We start from the raw sequence: 25,556 nt of genomic DNA on the forward strand, positions 1-25,556 counted from the left end.
GGACTTGGGGAGGGAGCCAAAGCAGGAGAGTGGCCCATGTTTCCATTAGAGGGAATAGGGAGAGAGGGAGCCAGGGAGGGAGAGACCTTAGGAAGGGCCGCCTCTCTCGAGGCCATAGGCTTGGGACCAAGGAATCAAATCGCCACTAGATCGCTAGTTGCAGCTTTATTATATCGAAATTTTACTCTACTTCTTTTTCGTGTGTCCCATTAGCAGTTATTGGGACACTAAGAAGCAAAAGAGCAAAGTCAAAAGGAAAAAAAAATTCTTGACTTAAAAAGAAAAATCAAAATAGGCTCAATTGCCAAAAATGAAAACCAAGTTTATTTATCAAACTAATGCAATATTTGCTAAGAAACAACTAAGTAGATTTCTCTTAAAATTGCTCTCAAAGAAAATGGTATATAATATCAACTCTCTCCATCAATAAGTTCTATTAATTTTAAGACCTTCAGAATAGTAAAACAAATATTAATTCTAGATATATATGCAAATATTAATTCTAGAAGGGGCATAAAAATAAATAAAGGATTTTTGAATGGTATACACGCAAAAAAGACTATTTTTTTTAGGCTTGATTGCATTTTACTCTCATGTACTTTGATTCGATATCACCTTGCCCCTTTGCACTATAATAACGTACAAATATCCCCATGGACTTTTGAAAAGCTACTGCTAAACTCTCTTTTGAAAAGCTTATGAGTTAAAACTTAGCTTAACTACACTTTTCTCCTTATATTTTGACTCAGTATCACTTTGCTCATTATACTATAAAAGCGTACAAATATCCCCTTAGACTTTTCAAAAACTACAAACCCAATGCCTTTAATGGATACCCTAAAATACATTTCTATCCCTCTCTTGCTGGAGGAAAATATTAGGGTTTATTAGCTGATAATATAAAATTACCTATCTACCCTTACCTACTACCGATTGGGAATAATTCTTTTTCCCTTCTTCTTCCCTTCTTGTCTCATTTTTTTTCTTCTTCCTCTCTTCTTTCTCTTTAATCTGCCAATCTAATTCCCATATACAACTTTTCTCTCAACTTTGAAGGATGTCAAGGTATAACTCACACACTAAAGAAGACATATGATGCTAGACATGTTGGGTATTTGGTGTTGCTGTTGTTTGTGCTAAAAGCCATGTGGGGGAAAATGTAGAGAGATAGGATGGAAAAATTTATTAGGACTTAAGGAAGGAAATTGGTTAGGAAAGAAGAGTTTAATGGTTCATCCTAAGAAAGGAGTTAAGGGCAAAATTGTCTAATTTTTTTTGCTTCCATGAGAGTAATTTTATCTATCTGAAAATAACATGCTATTAACGTACTTGGAACATGAGTTTTAATTCATTGGAAGGCTAATATATAGGTTTAGTTGTAGCTTTTTCAAAAGTCTAGAGATATTTGTATGTTTTTATAAAGTGTTAAGTGATACCGAGTCAAAATACAAGGGGGGTAAAGTATAATTAAGCCTTAAAGCTCACATGCTAAGCAAGTGAATAGTATGTTAATTTCAGATATACTAAATTACTTTTATAAAGATCAAAACAATAATTTTTGAATAATTTTATCCTTATCTTTTTCCTTAGGCCGAACTGCAAAAAGTCTTCCCCTATTCTTTCTAAGCCATCTGTGTCCCTAAATTTATTTTTCCTATCTTCCTATATCTTCCCTACATAACTTCTAGTACAAGCAACAACAACACCAAAGGCATATGATATCTACATCTTCCCCTTGTGTTTTCTCCGTGAGTTATACCTTGACACCTTCAAAGTTAAAAAGGAAAAGCTCAAATAGAAGTTGTAGGAAGAGTAGTTGTAGATTAAATAGAAAGAAGAAGAGAAGAAGGGAAGAAGAGAAGAAGGGAAGAAGATTAGATAAGAAGAGAAGAGGAACACAAAGGTGAAGTAGGTAAAAATAAATATGTAATTTGAAGTTATCAGCTAATAAAATCTAATATTTTCTTCAATAATAGAGAGACAGAAATGTAATTTAGGGTATTTGTTAACGAGTCGTAGCTTTTCAAAAGTTTAAGAGAGTATTTGTACGACTTTATATTATATGGGCGCAAAGTGTACTTTACTTTTTTTTTATCATTTAGAACAATCGGCGCGGATCTAAACCCGAAAACCGGATCCGGAACTCGAATTCACCCCAAGCCATTTGGCATGTTTGATGTAGCAGATTTAGACCCCCGAGTACTCTCTTTTTCTCCCTATCGGTGGAGATCTCTCCGTTCCATTTCTGTTCTCCTCGATCGCTTCCTTCCTCCGACCTACCAACGACTGTGTAGATCCGGATCCCACCCGTCTCCCTTGGAAGGGAAGCGACTTCGAGACTCATGGAGGTTGTTGGGTCGGAGTTGCCGTAAGTTTGAGGCTGTTGGAGGTAGAAGGCAAGGTTAAATTGTTGGGGTATTCGTCTGTGTCCAATATGTCGGATTCGGCGGCCATGTCGGCAGCGATCGAAGCACGGTTCAGTGATTTGGAGCTCATCGGAAGGGGATCCTTTGGCGATGTCTACAAAGGGTAAAGAGTGCTCGAAGATTTTGTTCTGTTCTTGCTTTTCTTTTTTTCTTTCTTGGGTTTATTTGTTAGCTTGTGATTTGGGAGTGTTTTGATAAGAAGGATAATGCTTTAAATGTCGTCGATGCTTAGCTTAATAATTTCGAGAGAAAAAAAAAGGATTTCTTCTGGTAGTTTTGGGAACTGGGATTTGTGATTAGTCAATGTTCTGGGTGAGTGGTTGACGCGTGTTGATGAAGTATGTCGGTAGCTGAAATTTTTTCTAGTTGGTGGGCATTACCATCAAAATGTGGTCTTGGGATGGGGCTGAAATATAATTTACGACATCTTTCTATTTCTTTTCCCCCATTTTCTTTCTTAGGTTGATTCAATGACCAGTTAGACGTTGTTGGACTTTATTTTGAAGTTTGACATGACGATACGGATTTTCACTTCTTTATCGTGCATTTAAAAACTTTATGGAGCTTCATTTGTTTGGCGCAAGGATTGCATTGCAAAAGCAATGGCTTCTGAAGGATGGTAGATTTTGTGATGATTTTCATGCCATTTCTCACTTGGGTAATGTGCTTGGAATGTGTCTTGGTAAAAGAAAAATGAATTTTATGCCTGAGGTAAAATCCGTACATTGAAGAAAAATTACTTCTTTGCTTGGACAATAAGCATTGGTTAAGGAAGAAGTGATACTATCATACTGTGTGTAAATTGAGATCATCCTTATAGATTAAAAGGATTCTCCAAAGTAAAAGGCTTTTTAAGGGGTCTTCAGTTTTCTAGGACATGATTATTAGTTAAAAGAGTTGGTATTATTACAAAACCTGCACTAGCTGTATTTATCTTTGTGACATAATTACCTAGGTGGTTAACAATGTGACTTTTCTAATAGTATCCCAACTAATTTTTAGTTATTCTTCCCAAACTTTTCCACATTTCTCATAATAGATAATAATGCCAGTTGATAAGAATTTGCCTTCAGGATTTAGGAGTTAGTAACTCTCTTCATGTTTTGTTAACTCAAAAGGTTAATCTCAGAGTCTTATAGCTACTGGACCTCTATAATGGCTTGTTGTCAACCTCAGTCCTCCAAAAATTGTAGAGCCTTTCAGTTCCATGGCTGGCATATCTCTGATGCTGGATATGAGCTACTAATTGAAGAAAGATATTTATTTAGAATCCACACAAGTAACCTAGAAGAGGTAGATTAACCATGATGGAGGCTAATTCCATAAATGCATTAATCAGGCAGGGGACAGTTTCATTTATTGGCTTGAATGTGGTTCAGATATGTGCCGTCTGCCATTTCTCTTGAGAAAAGTCATTTGAGGTCTAATGTACAAAACACATGTAAGAAATAAACTTTCACCTCATGGCACCAAAGCCCAGGGAAGAACGTATTTGCACAAAAGACAAATCACCTTCACGATAAATGAATTAATTTAAGAAGGAAAGTTCAATGGAGGTTAACAGTTTGCAAAAAATTAAAAGATTCATACTACTAAAATAGAGTAGTTATGAAGCATGCATCTTCTTTCATCTTTTTTCCTAGGTATTCTTCCATAGCTGCAAAGTCCATATTTTTTATAAGATTATTGATCTTGAACTGCAGAACTTTCCTTAGAATGGATAGTAAGATATAACTTATTTTCACTACATTGATGTGCATGGATCTTTGTAAACTTGTGGAACATTTTTTCCTATGACATGGTATTTGTACACGTATCTGATCCTCCAAATAGGCTCCAGAACAGCTTGAAAATATGATTATCTTAACATCTGGTTAGACTTCCAGAAGTTACACACTTCATTTATTTATGATAAAGATGAGGAACTTATATGTTTGGGCACTTCATTTCCTATTGGAATAACTTTGAACGATAAAGCAAATTAGATTACGAATATAATTAAGTACAGTATCAATACCTTGATTGCTTTTACCGTTAAGTTGTTCTTCATTCTTTTGTTCCACTGTGTAAAAATTAGTATAACATACTATTTTTGTTCAAGTATATGCAAACTCTCCATGAGTCAGTCCGTTGTAGTAATTAGTGAATTGTAATTTTCTGGGTGTAATTCTGGTATTCAAACTGCCAAGCAGTTAACTCTTGTGACCTAAGCTTACTCCTTCTCATAGCAAGGTACTCAAAAAGGAATAAGATCAATTAAAAAGGCCTCCAAAGAGACTATGTATGCTTTATTTGAATTGATATATAAGTTTCACCAGTCTGATTTCTGAATTGACTGCGGTAGCCTTGAGCTAGAGTATCAAAGGTTAAAGTGTGTTAGTCCAAGATGTCAAGACTGATTTACATGGTAGTTTGATGCATACCATAATATATGCTTTCTTTCCAAAATAAGGCAACCTTTTTATTTTCATAGTTCCTCTGTCGCTAGTAGCTATTTTGTATTCTGTTAGATAGTTTTATTTTATGGGTTAATTTAAATTGCCTTATTTTGCTCTGATACATCAGCTAGGTTGCATTCAGGATTGACGGTGGCATGTATATTTTTCCCACTACATGCCATAGCATATAGACTTTGTTCTTAACATAATTAGAAGAAGCATTTCTATGTGTTGTACCTCTTCTGTTGCATATCTTAATCATTGTTCTTTATGAAAAAAAGCATAAATTGATGTTATTATATCTTTTCTATGTGATTCTGTTACAAATGACTATCATTGCTTAGTCTCCTCTTACAAGCTACTTAATTTGCAGGTTTGACAAAGAGTTGAACAAAGAGGTAGCAATTAAAGTCATTGATTTGGAAGAAGCGTGAGTTCCTACTCTTAATTATAAATTATGCTATAATTGCGCCATTCTGTTGTCATATGACTAAAGTTAAGTTGTTATCTTCATCCACCTGCACGGATGATCACTATAAGTTTAAAAATAATAATGTCTAGGGTCTGGTGCTCTAAAGAGTGATTGTATCATATTATTGTATATCAAATGAATCTTATAGTCTTTGAGGAGAAAAATAATCAATATGTGAATCTTGTATCTGATAATATTGAGGAGGATATAGAGGATACTTAAGATGATAATAATCAACATATGGATAATGTGATTGCTCAAAACAATGAATGCTTGATGAACCATAGTTCGTTGGAGTTTGCTAGAGCGAGATTTGCGTCGTCAGAATTCCTTAAAGTTCGTTGGAGCTAGATCTCTCCGTTAGAAAGTGAGAGTGAGAATAAAAGGAGAAAAAAGTGAGAGAGAGAGTGAGAAGAGAATAGTAAAGAGAGAAAGGGAAAGAGCTTGGAGACATCAATAATTGATGTCTTCGGGTCGGATCCGCGTAAGATCCATAATGAATTTGGCTCAGTTTGATTAAAACCGACTGATCCTGGCTGATTTGACTAGGATCGGCTGATCCGACGAACCTTGATTGACATTGATGTTCCATCTAAGGATTTTAGCCTTGGTGAAATCCAAGGTTCCGAAACTCAGTATTGGCATCAGATAACTACATAAAATTCTAAATATTATTTAAAAATTCAGAAATTATTAAAAATTTATAAAAAATAATAGCAAAATAAGAAAATCAAAATTATTCACATATGAAGCTTAAAAACTAAAAAAAAACTCACTCAAAATTATAATGAATTTAATTGAATTTAACAAACTTTTATACTTGTAAATTGTTATTGCAAAACAACACTAACAATAAGAAAAGAGGAGTTAAAAAATGGGTGAGAAAAAGGAAAATAAGAAATGAGAAAAACAAACTCATCTGAATTCACCAAAGTGTGAAGTAGCCAGAGGGGCTCATCGGATTGGCTATCAAATGAACTCGGTGAATTGTGAGGGTGGGAGAAGAGGTTTATGATAAAAAGAGGGTAAAACTAAAATTTGAAAAGAAGACAGTTAATGACATCAATTACTAATGCCTTCTAAGTTAAATGTTTTTAGATTCGACCTGAATGTTAAAAAATTTTAGTTTCAGTTGATACCACTGATTTTCTTGACAACCTTAGCCATAAATTTATTGGGCTAGTGCAAGATTCCATGTGATATTGTTTGACACTGATATTTGATAAAATAACCTTTGCAAAGCTACACAAGGGCCATGAAACTTGAAAGATTTTTACAGGCCAACTAATGAATTTATACTAGTGTGAGATTCAGTTCCAGGAGATTGAATAAAAGAGAAACTTGGAAGAGTGCTATTTCGAAATATATTGTTTGAAGTTATGCAACATAATTGGAATTTCTCCAATGGAACTTGCAGTATTAAAGATTACGCCATTTCTGGCATAGCACTATCAAATGATGTGTGAAATATACACAAAAGCAAAGTCCTAACTTCTAAGTGACATTACATCTGAACAATCAACACTATTCCAATGGTGGACAGGTGCTGCATTTTTTATTTACTTTGTAACTAATATGACTATCTTGTCGATGGCCCAAAGAAATTCCAATTATCTTGTCCTAAAGGATCTGAAATATAATAATTTAATTACTGTGTTTAATGGCATGACAACAGAGAGGATATATTTTGATGATATAAGGGGTTCTAGGAAAGGTGCAGGAATGAAAAAAAGGAAACATAATTACCCTTGCTGAACTGATAGAAACTATTTAGTACAGGGCGTGCTGCCCCATGTACAACATGCTAATCATATTGGATGCCTTAGTGTAAGGAAAAAAAGAAAAAGAAAACTGAGAGAAGGGAAGAAGGAAAAACACAGAGAAAAAGAAATAGAAATGGAAGCAGAAGGCATTGTTTGACAAGAACCTGAGAGGAAATTCTCTTCTTGCAAGAAAAGAGGAAGTGTTGTGGTTTCTTTGTGCTTCTATTATAGAGGATCATTTTGCAGTAACATGTTGAATAACATTTTGCCATTGACTGCTGAGGTGCAAGAAACTGAGACAAAGATCAAGGTTGCTCCCTTTGTTGAAGGAGAGAATAATGATTCTGGTGAGACCTCACCCTTACTTTAAATTTCATAGCTATCAGAGAGAACCAGAATTATTATTTTTTTCATTAGGAATTATGGTATTTATATTAATTAAAGTACTGGAATTAGCATTGGAGAAGGTATGGGATAGAAAGTGAAATGGGTGGTGAGAAGCTAGATGATGGTTTTTTCATAGATTTTTCTACAGTAAAACACAGGTGGAGCTGTTGCTGATTGGCTTTCTTTATCAAGTAAACCAGTATATGATATCTTCATGGAAGAAAGAAGTAGGAGCTGTCAGTGATTTGCATTGACTGGTGGATCAGAGTAAAAGAACAATCTATTCACTATTGGAATAGGAAGAATTCTCGCAATTTTGCAACATTCCTAGAGGCTATTGATGAAAGAATGGATATTTCTGCTGGAGAGAGTTGGGAGAGGATGGAGTGCTGTTACCTGGCCACTGTTTTGATTCTCCCGCTGGTTTCTTAATCAAATGGGCAACTTAGTTCAGCTTTTCTTCAGGAAAAAAAAATTCTTTGATTTTCTCTTAAGTTTCAAGACTAGCACTCTATTGTTATTATGTTAATAAGTTCTTTATGAACCGAGTGCTGTTGAGGTGTCATCAAACTCAGCTACATGGTGATACTGCAGATGCACTGCATTGATATCATGTTACTACATCTCTGTCACAGACACTGTTCAAATTTCAAATGACTTTGACCAGGGTAAAGCATTGGTTGTTTTAGAGTCCATAATGCTTAAGAATCATGTTGACTAAAATGCTCATAGATCTGAAGATACTTGATTTTGCAAGTGAATATACAAGTAACTAGAGGATTTTTTCTTCAATCTACTTCCGAACAGCTGAATGTTAGCGGCTAAGCTTCAGGTGTAATTTGTGGGGCTATATTGCAGAGAATGAGATTAAAGTGTATTGAAGCAAATATGATCTTTTGTCTGATACTCTGGTTATCTGTATATATGCAGACTAAATATTTTGCATGTATATGCAGAAAAAGGAAAAAAGAAAAACCATGAGTCAGCTTGTTGACCCCATAGGCTGTTAGTACTTGATCACCATTTTTGCCATGGCATTCTCACTTCAAAAACATCAACTTGAATATGCTCTTCATATCTTTCCTGTTTCCTGATGTAACCATCTATGAAGCATGGGTAGGGATGTCCACATATGGACATGACACATTATTAATTGGTGCATAGATAGGGACAATAAGGAATAAAGGATACTGTATGTTAAGAATACATTATTTGTGTTATATATATGTGTGTATATATGTATGCTCTTGTAATTATTTAATTAAGATTATTGTGATGACATTTGATGGGATAAACACCTGAGGACATCTCTAAATTGTTCATTGACAAAACCTAGAATTTATTAAAAATTGTTAGTTACTTAATATGAATAGCAGAGAAGAGAAATTTGGTCTACTAATTATGAGTTGATTGTGACATTATAGTCAAATACAGGTGTCCTTTGAATTCACAGATCATACCCAGTATAGTAACATTTATGGTCAGCTTTTATTATTAAAGAACCCAACCTAATAGGAATCTTAAATTTGACTTAACTTTGAACTTGCCAAGTATCAAGGATATCCTAGTTTGCTATGATATCTACATACTGTAGGCCAATTTCATCATTTTCATCTATTATACAGCTAGGATATCATTGGTAAAGATTGAACATGGATTTCTTAGTTTAACATGCTTTTATCATCCTGAATGAAGACCAACTGTATCTGATGCTATATGATAACAACGGCAACAAGTTTTTAAGTTTTAACTCCGTCTATTTGGGGTCTGCTAACTTAGATGATGCTACATGGTTGAAAAAATTACATATTTTGATTTTTAGTTGAAGTTTTGAGCATTTTATCATTGGTCTCAGATGGTATTGTTGAACGATCATGTGATTTTTGGCATATAAGTTATGACTGCTTAAACACTGGAAAGGCTCGTACTTTGTTGATGCCCTTCGGTTTATGTAGATTATACTCTTTAATTATTGTTCTCTGAGATGTTTTGGTATACTGATAAAGTTTTTCATTATTCCACTCTAGTGAGGATGATATTGAAGACATTCAAAAGGTTAGTTACATCTGATAACAGTTTTGTCGAACCCAAGATTAACCTCTATAACTCACCGTGGATGACATCCTTTCTTTTGTGGCAGGAAATAGCAGTTTTATCACAGTGCCGGTCTCCATACATAACTGACTACTATGGTTCCTATCTTCATCAAACAAAATTGTGGATAGTTATGGAGTACATGGCTGGTGGTTCTGTTGCTGACCTAGTATGTTTAGATTCACATTTTCCTTTTTGGTGCTTTCACTAATAAAAATTTATGAGTACTACTGTTATGGTTAAGATGCTACAAATTAGAAAAAGATTTTAAAAAAGCTGTTTGGTAGTAGTAAAATTTCTTGTTTATCTTGTGGCCTTTCAAGTTTCCTTAATTGTCTTACATTGTATGATGAGGTGTCATTTTCTGCATATATTATTCCAATATCTGGTAACCATTTTGTTATCCTGTTATTCTCGAGTTTTGTATGAGAGATATGAATTTAGACTATAATGCTTTCATGAAGTGGAAGAACTAGAGAAATAACTGAAGAATCTCTAGAGCAATTCAGAATGTATCTTTTGCAGTTCATGTTCACATTCTTCTCTTTCTAGTGCTTCAGTTAACACTTACTGACTTGCTGTTAAATTCTTTTGTTGTGCTATATGTTAAAGCAGAGTGGTATCAAACTGAAATTTAAATATAGATGCAACATGATGCTATTAAGTTTTCTAAGACCTAGGCGGCTTGGTGGCTTGGTTTTCTTTAAAGACCTAGGCTTCACTGTACTTGATAGTAATTGGTCCATGGATCATTTAGCATCTGTCAGTTTATTGCTCATGGGTTGCTTCTACTGCTTTATTAAATTTTGGTCTTTAATCTAGGACTTTAAAGAAAACTTATCATGCCATTTTGTTCAATGACTAATGGCCTAATACTTGCATGGTACAAAAAATAGAAAATAAGAAGCATCCATGCTACAAAATCAAGGTGTTGTAAGGTGATATAGTTAAGGCTTTTCCCCATGTGCCTTAATTGAGTATGCTGGAGTCATGAAATGACCTCTCTGGTGGCAAAGGTAAGATCACACTTGACCTACCTAGACCCCATGTTTCTGAGAGCCTTAAATGCTAGGATGCGCTTTTTGCAGGGGTTTCCCTTCAAATGTAGCCATTTGTAAGGTACCTAGGGATTAAGTCAGATACATCATGGAGAGTTAGCTGCACCCATAAATGAAATCAATACTACTCTTGCTTTAGTATTACTCATGTTCAGTGCTCTACTTTTTATGCAGGTCTTCTCATAAAAGGATTGCTTTATTCGGAAAATACACTAACCAACTCCAACACTTGAGAGGAAAGTTACAGATAATTAGTATTTGGAAAAAAAGATTAATTTGCGGATCTCTAGGATGGAATTAAGTATCAGTGGATAGGGTGCGCTATCGGTTAGTTGATGCAAGACACCAAGACGTCCCCGGTGGCACGACTCATGCAGCATGAGAAAGCCTTACTGTAACTGTCACAACATCTAAAAGAGGTGGAAATAAGGGGAAAATGGGGTGCAGGAAATGGAGAGAGAGAGAGAGCAGCTGACAATGAGTTTAGGGTAGGGTTAGGGTTTCAATCATCAAAGGGAGGAGAGGAGGAATGAAGAAAATGACGGGGGGTGATAGGATGCGGGCATGATTGACCCAACCCCAAATTATTTAAACTTAAGTTTAATGGGTTCCGTTTGGTCAGATCACTTGGGTCCTGACCCTTTTTGACCCGATCTGAACCTATTAAACTTAAGCTTGGGGGTTTTGGATCAGATGAGGACTGGCCATGCCTACATCCAACCTGCACCTATCGTTTTCTTTCTATCTGCTCTACATTTTCTCCTCTTCTCCTTGCCACAATCGATGAATCGAAAACCTAAAACCGTGGCTACATTTGGGGTTGGTTTCGGATTTGACCCCAATAAAGAACACAAAATTTGGGCCGAAACAGATCAGGTTTAGCCTATAATGGCCCAGAACAAAGATCAAATCAATAATCTGTAAGGTTAGTCCTGGATCGATGAGTTCTGAATCAGGTGAAACACCAAATCATGCCTAAAACTGCCCTTCACCACTCATATGTTTCAGATTACTCTGTAATGAATCACTCGAATTATATTTTTTGTGATGTTGGATAATTCTTAGCTTGATCTTTTAAAATTATTCCATTGTATTGCCTTTCCAATTTAATTATTTTACCTTTTTATTAGATAGAGGATATCTGTTTTTGACTTTTTGATGTATTGATGTCTTTTGTATTTCCCTTAAGCTTCAAGCTGGTCCTCCGCTGGATGAAATGTCTATTGCGTGCATTCTCCGGGATTTACTGCATGCAATTGAATATCTTCATTCTGAAGGAAAGATTCATCGGGATATAAAAGGTTGCTGTCTATAATTTAACTTTATACCTATCTGTGTATATGCTGTTTGTCGTTGCTGCTTAGAAAATTACGGTGGTAGTTGTTACTTAAGTTTTCTTTTAAGGATATGTGAAACATGTTTGTTGAACTTGTTCTCTAACTTTTTGCAGCGGCAAACATCTTGCTAACAGAAAATGGAGACGTAAAGGTTGGTAGAATATGTTGCTAGATTATTTCACTATTTTACTCACATAAAGTCAGCTTCCAATGTTTCATGACTTCATCAGCATTTAATCTTCTGCTTTTAACCCTCCTAATGTAAGTATATCTGCATCATAGGTCGCAGACTTTGGTGTTTCTGCACAACTGACAAAAACAATGTCTAGGAGGAAGGTAATGTATTTTCCAGCATTATTCTTTAGAAGTTTATCTCACACTCCCTACATTATGTGTTTATTGCCATTACACCCCATATTTTCACTATTTTTAACTCGACCTGATGCATTTAATATCGAAAAGCACTTGGCTGTTTTCTATGATTTAATGAAGAAAAGCAAGAGTTGAATTGAATTAAAAGTAGTGAAAAATAATGCTCCATATTTCTTTTTTAGAGTGTGAAATGAAAAAAAAACTCCATATTTTTTTATTATCTCAATCAGTCTTTATAATTTTGATGTGACATCTGATTTTTACACAGTGTTATACATCTTATGTAACTTAGTGTCTGTGTCTCTTGTTTCTGTTCATGGCTCTCTAGGTCTGTTGCTCATAGATATAGTAATCATCTGTACAAAGTGTTTCACTTTTTCTTTAGATGAAAGGTTGAGGCAGGCATAATCTAATTCTAGGATACTGAAGATAATGCTTATTTTGTTGTTTGTAGTACTGAAAATAAAAGAATGTTTTGAACTATTGCAAAAGAATGTGAAAATTTATATATTGTTAAGAAAGTGCCTTTATAATTTTGTCCACATTGGAAAGAGCTGGTTGTCTTAAAAGAGGAAAAGATTTTGGTGTATGATTTCCATGAAATTGGACCAGTTTGATCTCACGAGATGTAGTCATTAGATTTTTTTTTTTTTCTACTACTTTAGTTTTAAATGGTGAATCTCCTTTTTAACTGCTTTATTAGTGCCTCCTGTGGATAATATAGACTGTAGGGGTTGTTCAACTGCTTTATCTCTGCTTCTTTTCTACATCCAGAAAGATTTTCCCCTTTCTGAATTGTTCCTTATCTTGTAGTTTAGTTTGGGGAAAAAAAGAAAATTAACCCTCATCAAAAGTTTGTTGTGACTTCTTTAAGATAAATTGCATTTTCTGTTTTAAATTGTTGTGGTACTTTATTGAGGATTATCATTGACTGCAATATTAACATCATTTGTATTATTAATGCAACTAAGAAGACAACTTAGCTTAGTAATTGTACTGATCTTTGGTGTTACTTCCTAACGAGCTTAGATCTTTCCAGACATTTGTTGGAACCCCATTTTGGATGGCACCTGAGGTTATTCAGAATTCAGATGGATACAATGAAAAGGTATGCTCAGATCTTTACAAATTCTCATTATTTTCTGTTGAGCCAAGTAATTATCGTTTAGATATATCTTACTTCTGATGCAGGCAGATATATGGTCTTTAGGCATAACAGCTATAGAAATGGCAAAAGGTGAACCTCCTCTGGCAGATATCCATCCAATGAGGGTTCTTTTCATAATACCACGAGAAAATCCTCCCCAGGTTTACATGGAAATCAGTTTGTGTTACCAAATAGTTATATATAGTGTTAAATCATATAGTATTTTTGTTCACAAAGAAGTCTGTCCAGATCTAATATTTATTGTATTTGATGCAGCTTGATGAGCATTTCTCTCGACCTATGAAAGAATTCGTATCATTATGTTTAAGGAAGATTCCTGCAGAGGTAAATTTATTCTTCTTAGACTAAGATCAATATTTCTTTTGTTCTTTGCTCATTTCATAGTAAAGGATTTTATTGCAGAAATAATTTAACATATTTCATGAGAAAAAAGTTATTTTTATGTATGTTTATAGAAAGCAATACACTCATATTGACTCCTTTCTTTCAACATCAATAGTTTCTATACTGGGATTTGTGTGCCATATGGAAGTATGTGGGCTTTTCATATGACTTGTGGTATGATAAAAGAGGTTTGGAAAGAGCAAGATGAGATCCATCAAAGGGAGAGAGAAAAGGAAAGGGAGGTGAATGTGGGGAGACATTGCCAGAGGAGGATAGGACATTGGTTGTAGAAAGAGAGTGTGGAGAAAGAAGATAAGAGTGAGATTGAGTTTGAACATGGCCCCACCTGACTTACCCTATGCATTTAACTAAATCAGGTTTCCTTAATTTAAGCTTGGGATTAACAAATGTTTTGAGTCCGTTCACATTGGGCCTAACCTGACACAACTTGTAGCAAAGAGCATTTGACTTCAATGGATTCCAGGCCTGGTTAGGTTAGTCATGCTTGAATCCAAGTCGACTATCATCTTCTTCCTCCTCCTGCTGTCAACACCCTAGGCCCCCTTTGTCTCTCTCCTCTCTTACTCGATAGCTGAAGCAGTACGTGTAGTGTTGCCTGACACTTCTCTTGTTTAAAAGCTGTGTGCATACCCCATGTTCAATGCATTAAAATTGTTGGTTCTTTATTTTATTTTATGTTATTTTCTTTTGAGAGGGTAGTGGGGAAGACCATAGGATTTCATTAACATAGTGGACCAATATACAATCAAGAATTAAGAGTTACAGAGAGTCAAGTTAGAAAATGACTGAGAATTTAATGAATTCCCTTTAATACTGGGTAGTAAATTGCCCAGTTGTTCCACACTTGCTTGAGAGTGATTATGAGATCTGTTTGTTTGTTTTTTTCTGGAGCAACCACCAGAGATATATTTGAAATGATCTGTTTGTGTCATACAATGCTTCAAATGGCAGCTCATGTGTGGGAATATGCAGTAGCAGTACGTGTCTCTACAAACCGTGTCTCTCATATAGGCTGATTTGTATATTGGTCACCTATGGTCATGCTTATCGGATTTAACAGATACATAGGCCAATAAAGCAGGCTGATTAGGCAATAAATCTGCTGACTCATATCTTTTTCATTTTTGATAATGTCCTCTGTCACCCTTAGGATGGCATATTATCTCTTGTGGGCCCTGTAAAACTCATTCTTTCTCTTGGCAGCTTGGTTCCCTCTTACCTCCAGCTGCCAAACCCAACCATCTCCTTGACTGGCCAAATCACCCATATAAACTGTCTCCCTCTACTACATGCTTATGTATGGTTTGTCATGACCTAATATTTATTCCACATTTTGCCTTCAGAGACCTAGTGCCAAGGAGCTTCTTAAACTTCGCTTCATCAAGAATGCCAGAAAAAGTCCAAGGCTTCTGGAGAGAATAAGGTGTTAACCTTCCCATTTATTTAACAGTCTAGTCATAACTAAGATATTGTTTTTTCTTGAAGTAGTAAAAGCCCTTATTTGTTCATCATCTCTACTGGAGGTCTTATTTTCTTTATATCTACAGAGAACGTCCGAAATTGACTTTAAAGGAGGACATTGAGACCCAAATAAATGGCCTAAAAATTCAGGAGGATGCAACAAGTACTATCAAGGTGGTTAGGGATTCAAGAGATGAAGTTGCTCTTTCAAGGTACTCATTACATAATTTTCTGTAGCTTCTTTCACTGTCATCATTCTGTTTTTCACTCACTCCATTTCATTCTAGTCAAGGAAAGGTCCTGAAGAATGCTAGCTGGGAAGTTAATGCCGATATGTCAGAGGGTACAGGGACTGTTCGTAGTTCTATAAAACCACCACAAATCGCTACAATGAGAGAGAGAAAAACAGATGTGCCCTATAGTCCTAATACAGCTAAAAGAACAGCAGATCGAGAGAGCCAATGGGTGTCTGTGTCAAGAAATGCTTCTGATGAATCAATCTCTGCAAATTTACTTCACAATGAATTGAAGGAACAAGATGATAAGAAATCTGAAAGTTCTTTAGAAGATGTAGGTCACATATAATTTGATTTTCATCTGCAGCATATATTTGATACTGAATTCTAAGTAATACTTAATTTGCCAGAATCATCAATCAGTAAGTGGATCAGGGACAGTTGTTGTACGTTCCCCAAGAGAGATATATGCAGCATCGAACAATCAAAGTATTAAGGTAATACTATGAGTCTATGACTAATAGAAGCAATGCTAGTGATGTGTAATTCAGGAGATGATCTAATTTATTCTACTTATTAGCTTGGTAGCAGATTCTCCTCTTCCGAAGATCTGTCTATTAGTGGTAATGTTGTCCTTCGTTCCCAACATGATGAATCTGAGACTCCTCGAGCTTCACGATCTAGACTGGGGATCCAAGAAAAAGCATCAAGTGCCTCACATGAAGATAGTGCAATAAACCTTGCAGAGGTATCTTATTACATGAATAAATTGTGCACTGAATGGCAAACAATTTGTTTCTGCATTGCGAGTCTAATTTACTGTAGTGAGATTCTTAATTATAATTTTTAGGCAAAGGCTGCTCTACAAGGTGGATTAAGAAAAGGAAATGCTCGGGAAAGGCCTCACATGAGCAGACCTATCAAAGATGCACAGGAGCCTAAAATATCTCAGATAGCAAGCAGCTTTGAAACTCCTAGGTACTTATTGTACAATAACTTGATTTTTAGCTTTAATGATCTCTGCTCCTTGGTAACACGTTTACTCTTTAGGGAAAATAGTGAGAATGTTGATGCACAAAATCTGCGTAGTAAATCACGTCAATTAACCGATGCGCAGTCTATCGTCCGAGCTTCTGCTACAGCAGCTTCTCCAGCATTGTCATTGTTGATAATTCCTTCACTGAAAGAGGTAGGAATAATAATGCACATAAGTTGATATCGTTATGTTATGACAAAATTGCAGCAGCACCTGCCTTCCTTAAGAACAAGATCTATGTTTGTTAGACTAAGATAAAATATTGTTTTGATAAAACAGTTTTTGGTTGTCGCTATGCTTCACAGGTAAATTAGAGAGATATTAGTGTTTATTGTTCTAATCTTGATATTTGATAGATTAACATCTTCATTCTTGTGCATACAAAGAAAATGAATGGTTTGTAGTTAGCTCTTGTTCAGCCTTATGATTCCTCCCAGAAATATTATTTAGATTACCATATCGTACTTATTATTATGTGACTAGGATGTGACTACTTTCTGTGAGCATTATTATCAGAAGAGCTTTGTTGAATTTCTTCTGTGATAAACTAAATATCTAGGTCTGTATGAAATTTCCAGAATTTCTTTTGGAGTGCACTAGAGAGGGAAGACATTGCATTCGTATTCTTCATTTCTGAGTATGGGTTATATGTTGTACCTTCGTAGTAGTATGACTAAGAAATCTTGTGGCACAGGCACAGCTGAATGCCATGGACACATGCCAAGGCACAGCTATGAAGACTCTCTAGACCCTATTGTAGGGATTTTGTCCCCCTGCCGCTTCTTCTCTACATCCATTGCCACCTTCTCTCCTTCAGTTTATTTCTCATTTATTGACTCTGGCCATCGATACTCCCTCCATTCAATTCTACCCTACCAAATCGCAACGGGGACTTAAGGTTTCTTTTGTTCAGTGATGGAAGGGAGAATAAGAGATTACTTGTAAGTTACTTTGTTGGAGCAAGCCAGATATTATTTTACTCAATCAAACCCAACCCAATGATCAAACTCTTATTAAAGTGATTGGATGGGTTACTCTTTTTATCTGGCTTGACTCCTGCCCAATATCACAAATCATAAACCTAAAATCTAGACATTCATTGATGAGAACAGACATCATCACTGCCTTTCTTTTCTCCATCTCTCCTTTTCTTTAGATCCCATCTTGCAGCAGTTGGTCCCATCGCCCCAACCATGGTGACTCCATTCCCTTTTCCTCTTCCTCTTCCTCCATCGTTCTCTTCCACCTCCATCTCCACCATGTTACTGTGGGTGGATGGCATCTAGCTCATCTTGTGGTAGTGGACATGGGTGTTCAGTTGGAATGTTAATCCATGGGTTGACGACTCAGATCTACATAATAGCATGAGTACGGAAAAGGCTGAGAATTTGCATATATCAGCTTATTTGGAACTTTTTAGAAACCTTCCAATCCACTATATTGATAGGCGGGCAACTATAGAAAACAATATTTAGTATAAACTAAAAGAGTCAAAAGAGGGAGTCACATGAGAAATCAGTTGATGCAGGATTTGGGGAGTGCAATATATAGAACAATTTTCTCGTAGTTCCTATTAGACTATTGTTGTGGCTCAAGCTCATGTTACCATGCCACATGGATAAATCTTAATCAAGAAAAGATGTGGGGGTGTCAAGGAATGGATAGTTTATCTTCTGTATGCAGATGTGTTGGTGGTTTTTTTTTTGTTTTTGTTTTTATAATTAATAGTCTTTAAAGTGATAAATATGTGCAAAACAAGTTGGAAATGAAAAGAAATAAAAGATCTTCATTCTTGAAGAGAAACATCGATAATAGCCACTTATTTATATAATATGACTTGTATATGACTAGTAGCAGTTACCATGTGAGCAGTGTATTGAAAAGCAGCCATGGCTATTGCTTTGGTGGGGCGGCACGTCCGCCGCCCCGCCAACAGGAATGGCAGCTACCCATTGGCGGCCAAATTGCCTGGGCAAACTTGGTGGGCTGCCAAGTCATGTAGCGAGCCAAGCGGCCTCAATCATCTCTGAAAGGCATCGAGAAATTGACAGCAACAAGCGAGTATAGCTGGCGAGCAGGGAAGACTCGAAGGCTCCGAGCAGCTGTGGCAAGCAAAGGCAACGAGCAGAGGCGGCAGCAAGTGGATGACGGTGGCAATCAAATGATGATTTTGTTGAAATCGTGGATTGCCGATTGCCTCCTCTCCTTTTCTTTCTCTTTGACATCGGAAACTACCCACTTTTTTTTGTCTTTCTTTCTTTGTGCTTTAATGGTGGGAAAGAGAGAGTGTTGGGAAAGAGAGCCTAGCTCATATTAACATTGGAAACCACTAAGGCACCAACTATTAATGCATTTAATTTCAGATCATGGTAATTTATTATTAAAATGATACTGAAATATATATACATATTTGTGAATTATAAATTTATAATCTATTATTTTTATGGTTGTGATTTGTGAATTGCACTATTAAAATTTTATAAATAATATATATAATTATGGGACTTTCCTTCCCCACCAAAGTGCCTTTGTCCCGGGGAGACTAATCTCGGATAACATTCTAGTCATGCAAACGAATCCGAAAGCGAACCAATCTATTGCCTTTGACAACACGTTAACAACCTCCTCATACCAAGCTTCCATCTCCTGCTCTAGACATTGGCGCTTGCTCGCGCCAGTCCATGAAAGGTGGATGAAGGTGAGTTTGACTACGAACTAGAGGATGCTAGGACAAGAGTTAGACAAATGCACTTTACTGCTACCTACGAATTAGCGGCCCTTCTCCCATTCTGTCAGATGTCAATTTCTAGGCCTCGGAGAAGAGCAAGTAGCTCAATGACAAGTATGTCCGCTCGTGGTGTAGATCTACTGAAAGGTGTCAACCATAAGCTGTAGGACTTTCTCAGAACCACTCTCGAACCAAAGACTATATCACTCGAGCGCCAACAATTTCTCTTGACTACCGAGATCATAGATCACTCCCTACTTAGAAACCCAAACAACAATCAATCTTCTTCTTTTTCCGTGTGAAAGCAAAACCCCTCTCAGTGTGGGTCCTTAGTAGTCAGAGCATCTCGGGAGCAGACCGCTCCCCCGGAAGAAGTGGTCAGTCAAGAGCGGCATTCAAATCCCACTCCAATCCCTCCAGCGCAGGTTCCCGCTGATCCGGCATCCCACGAACAAGATCCTGTTGGTCGAGCAGCGAGAATCGGTATTGTGGTGGTGCTACGAGATGGCGATTTCTCGTATAGAAGAAAATAGATCTGCAGACCCATTGAGATGTGAACCGATCAACAGCGCATGGGTCAAATCCCACAAGTCTGATGCAAGTCATCTCACAGAAAGAGTGAGTCTGTCTCTTTCACCGTGGAGGACGCCAAGGGCATAGCCGTGCCCTCACCCTCCTCTGATCAGGTCCATTGAGAGAGAGAATTGGTACCCGAGTGAATAAAGGACTTCACACCCAAGTGCTGTATTTTGCGAAGGTGAAAATGTCTTTGATTTTTGCAAACCCCCTTCCCTTTTTTTCCCAGAATATATTCGCCTGACCATGACGAATCCTGCCCTCCTGTCTTTCTTTCTCATTGAATGAACCACTGCCTAGGATATGCTTATGAATTCAATGATTTTTTGGCCCTGGGAGGAAACTTCAAAAAGAAAGCCTACTGGTTGGTTTGGTTGTCCCCCCTAAGGTGGCCGGGCGGGCCTCGATTCAATCTCGCCAATTCCAACGTCACATGGCTTCCTCTCTCTTTCAAAAAGCTTAGGCTCCTTCTGATAATGGATCGAAAGGTCAAAGCAGGCTCCTAGTACGTACCGTTATTTATACCTATATGGGGATAGCATATAGAATTATTTTTTATTTTTTATATATTAAATTGTTAGACCGTGTTGCCGTCTGCTTTGACGCCTTTTGCCTAGGCGCTAGGCGGTGGGGTAACCGCCCGCAATCCGCACCCGCCTTTCAATGCACTGCATGTGAGAAATATAGTGAGACTTCAATAAGACATACACAGGTCCTGTGTGGCTTTAGCCTTATGCAGCATTGTATGAGGACCACAAGCACATATATGGCTGCCTATGTGGATACATGGTCTGCATTTCAGAATAGTTCTTTCAGTTTCTTTTGAAACTCCTTTTCAGTCCCATTATCCTTTTGACTTTGATCACATAATCTGCAGCATTTCACATCTCTTACTCCATTTGCAGTGGCAACAAAATGTATTATGATCTGTTCTGTTGCAAGGGTTTTCAAAAGGAGAAAAGGCAAGGAGATATATAGTTTAGGGCATTAAAAGTGCAAATAGACAGTGATAAGAAAGGCCAAGGTAGTTTCTTAAATAAAGAATTACTACTGCATTAAAGGCCAAAGTATTATTTTTGTTTCATGAGTGCTTTGCTGATTTGTTTCTATTAGCACAAGCTAATATAGAATTTTGAAAAGAAAGTAGGTTAAAATTTTACACATGGGATGCACACTTAGTAAATTTGGGTGTCATTATAAAGAAAATGTTCATTCAAATTCTCTATTCCAAAGAAGACACTAAAGTGTAAGTGTGTTGGTTGATCAAATTTTATTACGCATGTTCAGCTATTAATGGAATTGAGAAGATGTTAGACATTAAAATAAAACTCGACTATTAGAGTACTTAAATACTCATGTGTGATTTGTTATTGTCATAGTTAGAGGTGGTAATTTATTGACCCAACTTGATAACTCACATGAACTTGAAAGCTTTAAATGGGTTTGGGTTCAATATAACCGGGTTCGTGTTTTAAATTGGTTGACCTGCTTGATCCAATTATTAAGCGAGTCATGTTCATGTTTATTATCTCAACTTGTTTAGCCTATATAAGTTTAACTCGTTTATGACCCACTAACCTATTTATAACATAACAATCCGTTTATGAGCCAAATAACCTATTTTTCACTCAAATAACCCATTTATAACCAAATAAATCTGTTTATAACTTGAAGAAATTATATAAACACAAATAATATGTGTAACTCGGTAGCCCGTTTAGTAAGCAAGTTGTGTTCAGACATGAACTGTTGCTAGGAACTGGATATCCATTATTAGTCTTTTATCCCTTGAATATCTATATTTTATTGATCGTCATGAAGAAACTTCTCATAAGACGTGCTGAATTGTTGGTATTTTCACTTTTGCCTTAGTTAGTCCTTACCTTTTCAGACATTGCTGGTAGTCTTGTAATCCAGTTCTCTTCTGTTTGGTGCAGGCAACTGGTGATATGTCGGAAGGGCCTGGTACTAGCGATATTATTCATTCACTGGTGGAAATGGAGCACCAATTACCTGGCTTCTGTGAATCATTGATCATCAAGTTGCTGCAAAGATTGGGAAGGTCCTTGTACTATAGGTTTTAACTCATTATATTATTGTTATATCTACCTTTCTTCCTTAAGTTCTCAACCATATCTACTTTCATTTCTGCAGCTCAAAGGAATCCTCTTTGAATGGACTCCATGAATTAGCTACTGGTATTTTCACAAAGAGAATTGAGACTCCTCAGGAGACTGATAACCACAAGAAGATACCAAATACGCAAAAACTTGAGACCCCAAGTTTGAGCCCTCTTGCAAGGTTCCTTCTCACCAGGTTGGCTCTTTTGTCCACTGTTTTTCTTGTAATCTCCTCAGTTTTAAATGAATCGAGGAAAATAATTGGATTTATTGGTATAGATGGCAGAGCCAAGTTTCGCAGGATCTAAACTCAGTCTGAAGAGGGACCACAAGAGCTGATATAGTTGTTTCCTGTTTGTTTACAATGTATAATTAATCGAGTGTATATATCATCTAAATTTTTTCCTTTTCTCTAATGTTCACCAGCTTTTAGATGCCCTTCATGCTATTCTGTTGTATTTTAATGTTCGTGAAACTCGACACTACCAATTCAATTTTCAACTATAATTTTGCAACATCGTTGCCTTTTAAAAGGCTACCAAAAGAACTGCCCTTCATGTTATAACTTTATATTCTCAGGAATTTCTCAGAGAAGCAACTAAGAGTACAAAGGGACATTCTAAACGGAAAATCCCATCAAATAAAGCTTACCATGATACCAGTAGCGTAGTTAGTTATGTAGCTCTTGTATTGAACTTCCCAGGTTGATGGTTACAGATAATGTGATCATCTTGGACATGGATTTATTTTATTTTTCTTTCTGTTAAGAAAATTTAAATTGATGTTCATCTAATACTTTGGAGAGAGCTAATGTCCTGATCTTATGGGTTATCAGAGCTTCCAACTTTTCTTAAGTACAGATCTAGTCACTTGGCCTTTCCAGAATTGTTGCATTAATTTGCTAGTGGGTTTAGAAATACTTTGAGGATTTCTTATTGGTGTTACTTTTCTTTACAGGTTGACCTTAAAAAGAGGGAAATTTGCATATGATTGTAGTTTACATTGATTTCTTTTAGCGAAATTGTAGTTTACTTCTTAGATTTATATTATTTATAAATTAGTCCTATGATTTAGTAAATATATGTAGAAAATATTATGTTAGTTAAATTTAACTAAACCTCTGGATTAAATTAATTATACTAAGAAGATTGTAAAATATTATCAACTAATTTATCTTTATTCAACTTGTACTGCTCAACTCAACCAAACTAAACCTAGTTAACTAAATTTAACCTAATTAAACCTGATCAACTAAACCCAACCAACCCTTCTCCATCATTTGATCTAAACCTAACCCATCTACGTTGTCGTCCTCACTTAACACTCTCGTTTTCATCATCTCCATGTAATACTCCTCCCTCATTCCCTCCTCATCCTCACCTAACCCTTTCCTCTCCCTAATCATTTCATCCTCCCTTCTTCCCTCTTACCTCTTGCGGTAGACGTATTCAAATTGTTCTCTCATTTTCTCATTGTTCTTTGGTGACGAGTGGTAGACTGAGTAGTAAAGGGCGAAGAGGAATTTTTCATCATTTCCTGAGTTAGGTTTTTGTTTTATGTTGGTATTTATCTGAGTTTTGTTCTCCCATTTGGGACTTTTAGGATAATTAGAGAATTCGATAAATTTTGGAGGATAAAAGAGTGTTTTCTCCCAATTTGTAATCTGCCGCTAGCTTAAGTATGGGAGAGTAAAGTCCGATGAGACTCAAGACGGTGAAATCAATGAAGCCCAAGATGATGATTGAGAGAAAAAGAGAGTAGAAGGGCATTTTAGTCATTATAAAAATAAAAAAATATCTACTTGACAAAATATTCCCCAAAATATTCCCATTTTATGCTGTATGCCCGAATTAAATATAACCTAGGTGTTTCTTTTGCACATATTTGCTAAATTATAGAACACGAATTGTAAATAGTGAAAATATAGGGTGTGAATCACAATTCGTTAAAAGACAAGGTGTAAGGTGTTATATAAAAATTTCCCTAAAAAGAAAGATCAACCTAATGTAGTTTGTCCTAATCCTATTTGTACTCCCAAGTCTCTCCTCTATTTACTTAGGCTGTGTTCACTTATGAAATAAGGCTAGAATATAAATTACTATTCTAATTTTTAATACTAGAAGAAGAAAGTTAATATTAGTATAAATTATTCTAATATTACTTCAGTAGTACTAGGATAATGAGTAATAATTATATTTGATGTGACATAAAGTTAATACTAAAGTATTAAAAGATAATGAAACTATATTGGGAAATTGGTGATATTTTGAACCAAATAATAAAATACCATTAAGTATATATAAAAGTAGTAGTAGTAAGTAGTATTTTTTTGAAATAATATAAAATTTTTACAACTGTAAATTTAAAATACTCTATATACTTGCACTATGAGGAAATAACGATACATTGGAGTAATGTAGAATTATAAGCCCGCACTATTGTGAAATAATCTCGGACTCTATGTAAAATAATTATGCACTATAGGAAAATAAGGAGGCATTACGGGGGTAATGTAGGATTGTAAGCTCGCATTGTGATAAAAGAGTGTGGGCTTAACATTTTTTACTTCATTTTTGCAAAATTTATTAGTAAAAAAAAAGATAGAATCTCAACTATAGGTGAGATGAACAATATTTAAAATAGAAGAGAGAGAAAATCTAAACTGTAGTTGAGATGATTGATATTTAAGAAAAGAGATAGTGGAGAGAGAGAGGGAATCTCAACTAAAGCTGAGGTGATGTGTAATTAAGTATTATCTAATCTATAGACAAAATAATAATTGTGGGTTATTATTAAATTTTTTTTTAAGTTATATAGAATAAAATGAGAGAGAATGATAAATTACTATACCAAAATAAGATAAGTTATTGTTGTTGTTGTTTAGTTTATATACCAGAATAATGAGGTTTATTCTAGAATAGCCTATTCCTATTCTACAAATAACAAGGGCTTAATATCAACTTTATATTTAAATATAATTATTACTCCTTATACTAGTATTCAACTAAATAATAGAATATGTTATATTAGTATTAGCTCTTTTGATATTAAAAATTAAAAAATACTTCTTCTAGAATTAGCCTTATTTTATGTGAATGGGGGGCTTTAAATCTTAGGTTAGATAGAGAATGATTTTTCTCGTGTATTTTTTTGTGTGTGTGTGATCTACACAATGAAATCAATGGGATCTTTGTTGATGTTGCTCATATTAGGTGAACCATGTAAAATCTTATTTCTCTTAGATAATTGATTTATAATTTTCTTTGTGTTTTGTTTACCTTGACTCTCACGTTATTCTCAACAACTAGCATCAAAGCAATGTTATAGATTAAGTGGGAGCTTTGAAGGATGAAAAGTTGAGAATTAAGAAGTTAAATGGCACAAATTTTGGATTCTAGAAGACATATTAAGTATTATCTTTATTAGAGAGATCTTTATCTACTACTCAGAGGAAAAGCCAAAAGGCTAGAGGACGAGCG

General features: G+C 35.6%; 1 protein-coding gene across 2 annotated transcripts; it reads left to right on the forward strand.

The window, feature by feature from the left end:
- The first annotated feature begins 2,180 nt into the window (after positions 1-2,180).
- LOC140796550 (uncharacterized) lies at positions 2,181-22,621 on the forward strand. 2 transcript variants are annotated; one of them, XM_073149592.1, is made up of 20 exons: positions 2,181-2,529; positions 5,238-5,294; positions 9,514-9,541; positions 9,627-9,749; positions 11,828-11,939; positions 12,089-12,126; positions 12,258-12,311; positions 13,387-13,455; positions 13,539-13,655; positions 13,771-13,839; positions 15,264-15,343; positions 15,468-15,593; positions 15,669-15,951; positions 16,028-16,114; positions 16,198-16,365; positions 16,468-16,595; positions 16,668-16,806; positions 21,895-22,019; positions 22,112-22,273; positions 22,357-22,621. In XM_073149592.1, exons 1-20 carry the CDS (start codon positions 2,435-2,437, stop codon positions 22,394-22,396), a joined length of 2,100 nt encoding a protein of 699 aa, XP_073005693.1. In that variant the 5' UTR covers positions 2,181-2,434; the 3' UTR covers positions 22,397-22,621. The 2 variants fall into 2 exon arrangements, with proteins under 2 accessions (XP_073005693.1, XP_073005694.1); XM_073149593.1 differs by having other exon boundaries at positions 16,677-16,806.
- Positions 22,622-25,556: the final 2,935 nt, after the last annotated feature.

This window comes from Typha latifolia, chromosome 10 (assembly GCF_019914945.1).
Source record: "Typha latifolia isolate L0001 chromosome 10, TyphaL0001v2, whole genome shotgun sequence".
Classification (NCBI taxonomy): domain Eukaryota; kingdom Viridiplantae; phylum Streptophyta; class Magnoliopsida; order Poales; family Typhaceae; genus Typha; species Typha latifolia.

Excerpts from the sequence above, each read along its gene's own strand:
- LOC140796550 (XM_073149592.1), top strand. The coding sequence starts at position 2,435 with ATGTCGGATTCGGCGGCCATGTCGGCAGCGATCGAAGCACGGTTCAGT. Across the intron at positions 12,127-12,257 it reads CAGAAAATGGAGACGTAAAG|GTCGCAGACTTTGGTGTTTC; the intron begins GTTGGTAGAATA and ends TCTGCATCATAG. Across the intron at positions 12,312-13,386 it reads AAACAATGTCTAGGAGGAAG|ACATTTGTTGGAACCCCATT; the intron begins GTAATGTATTTT and ends AGATCTTTCCAG.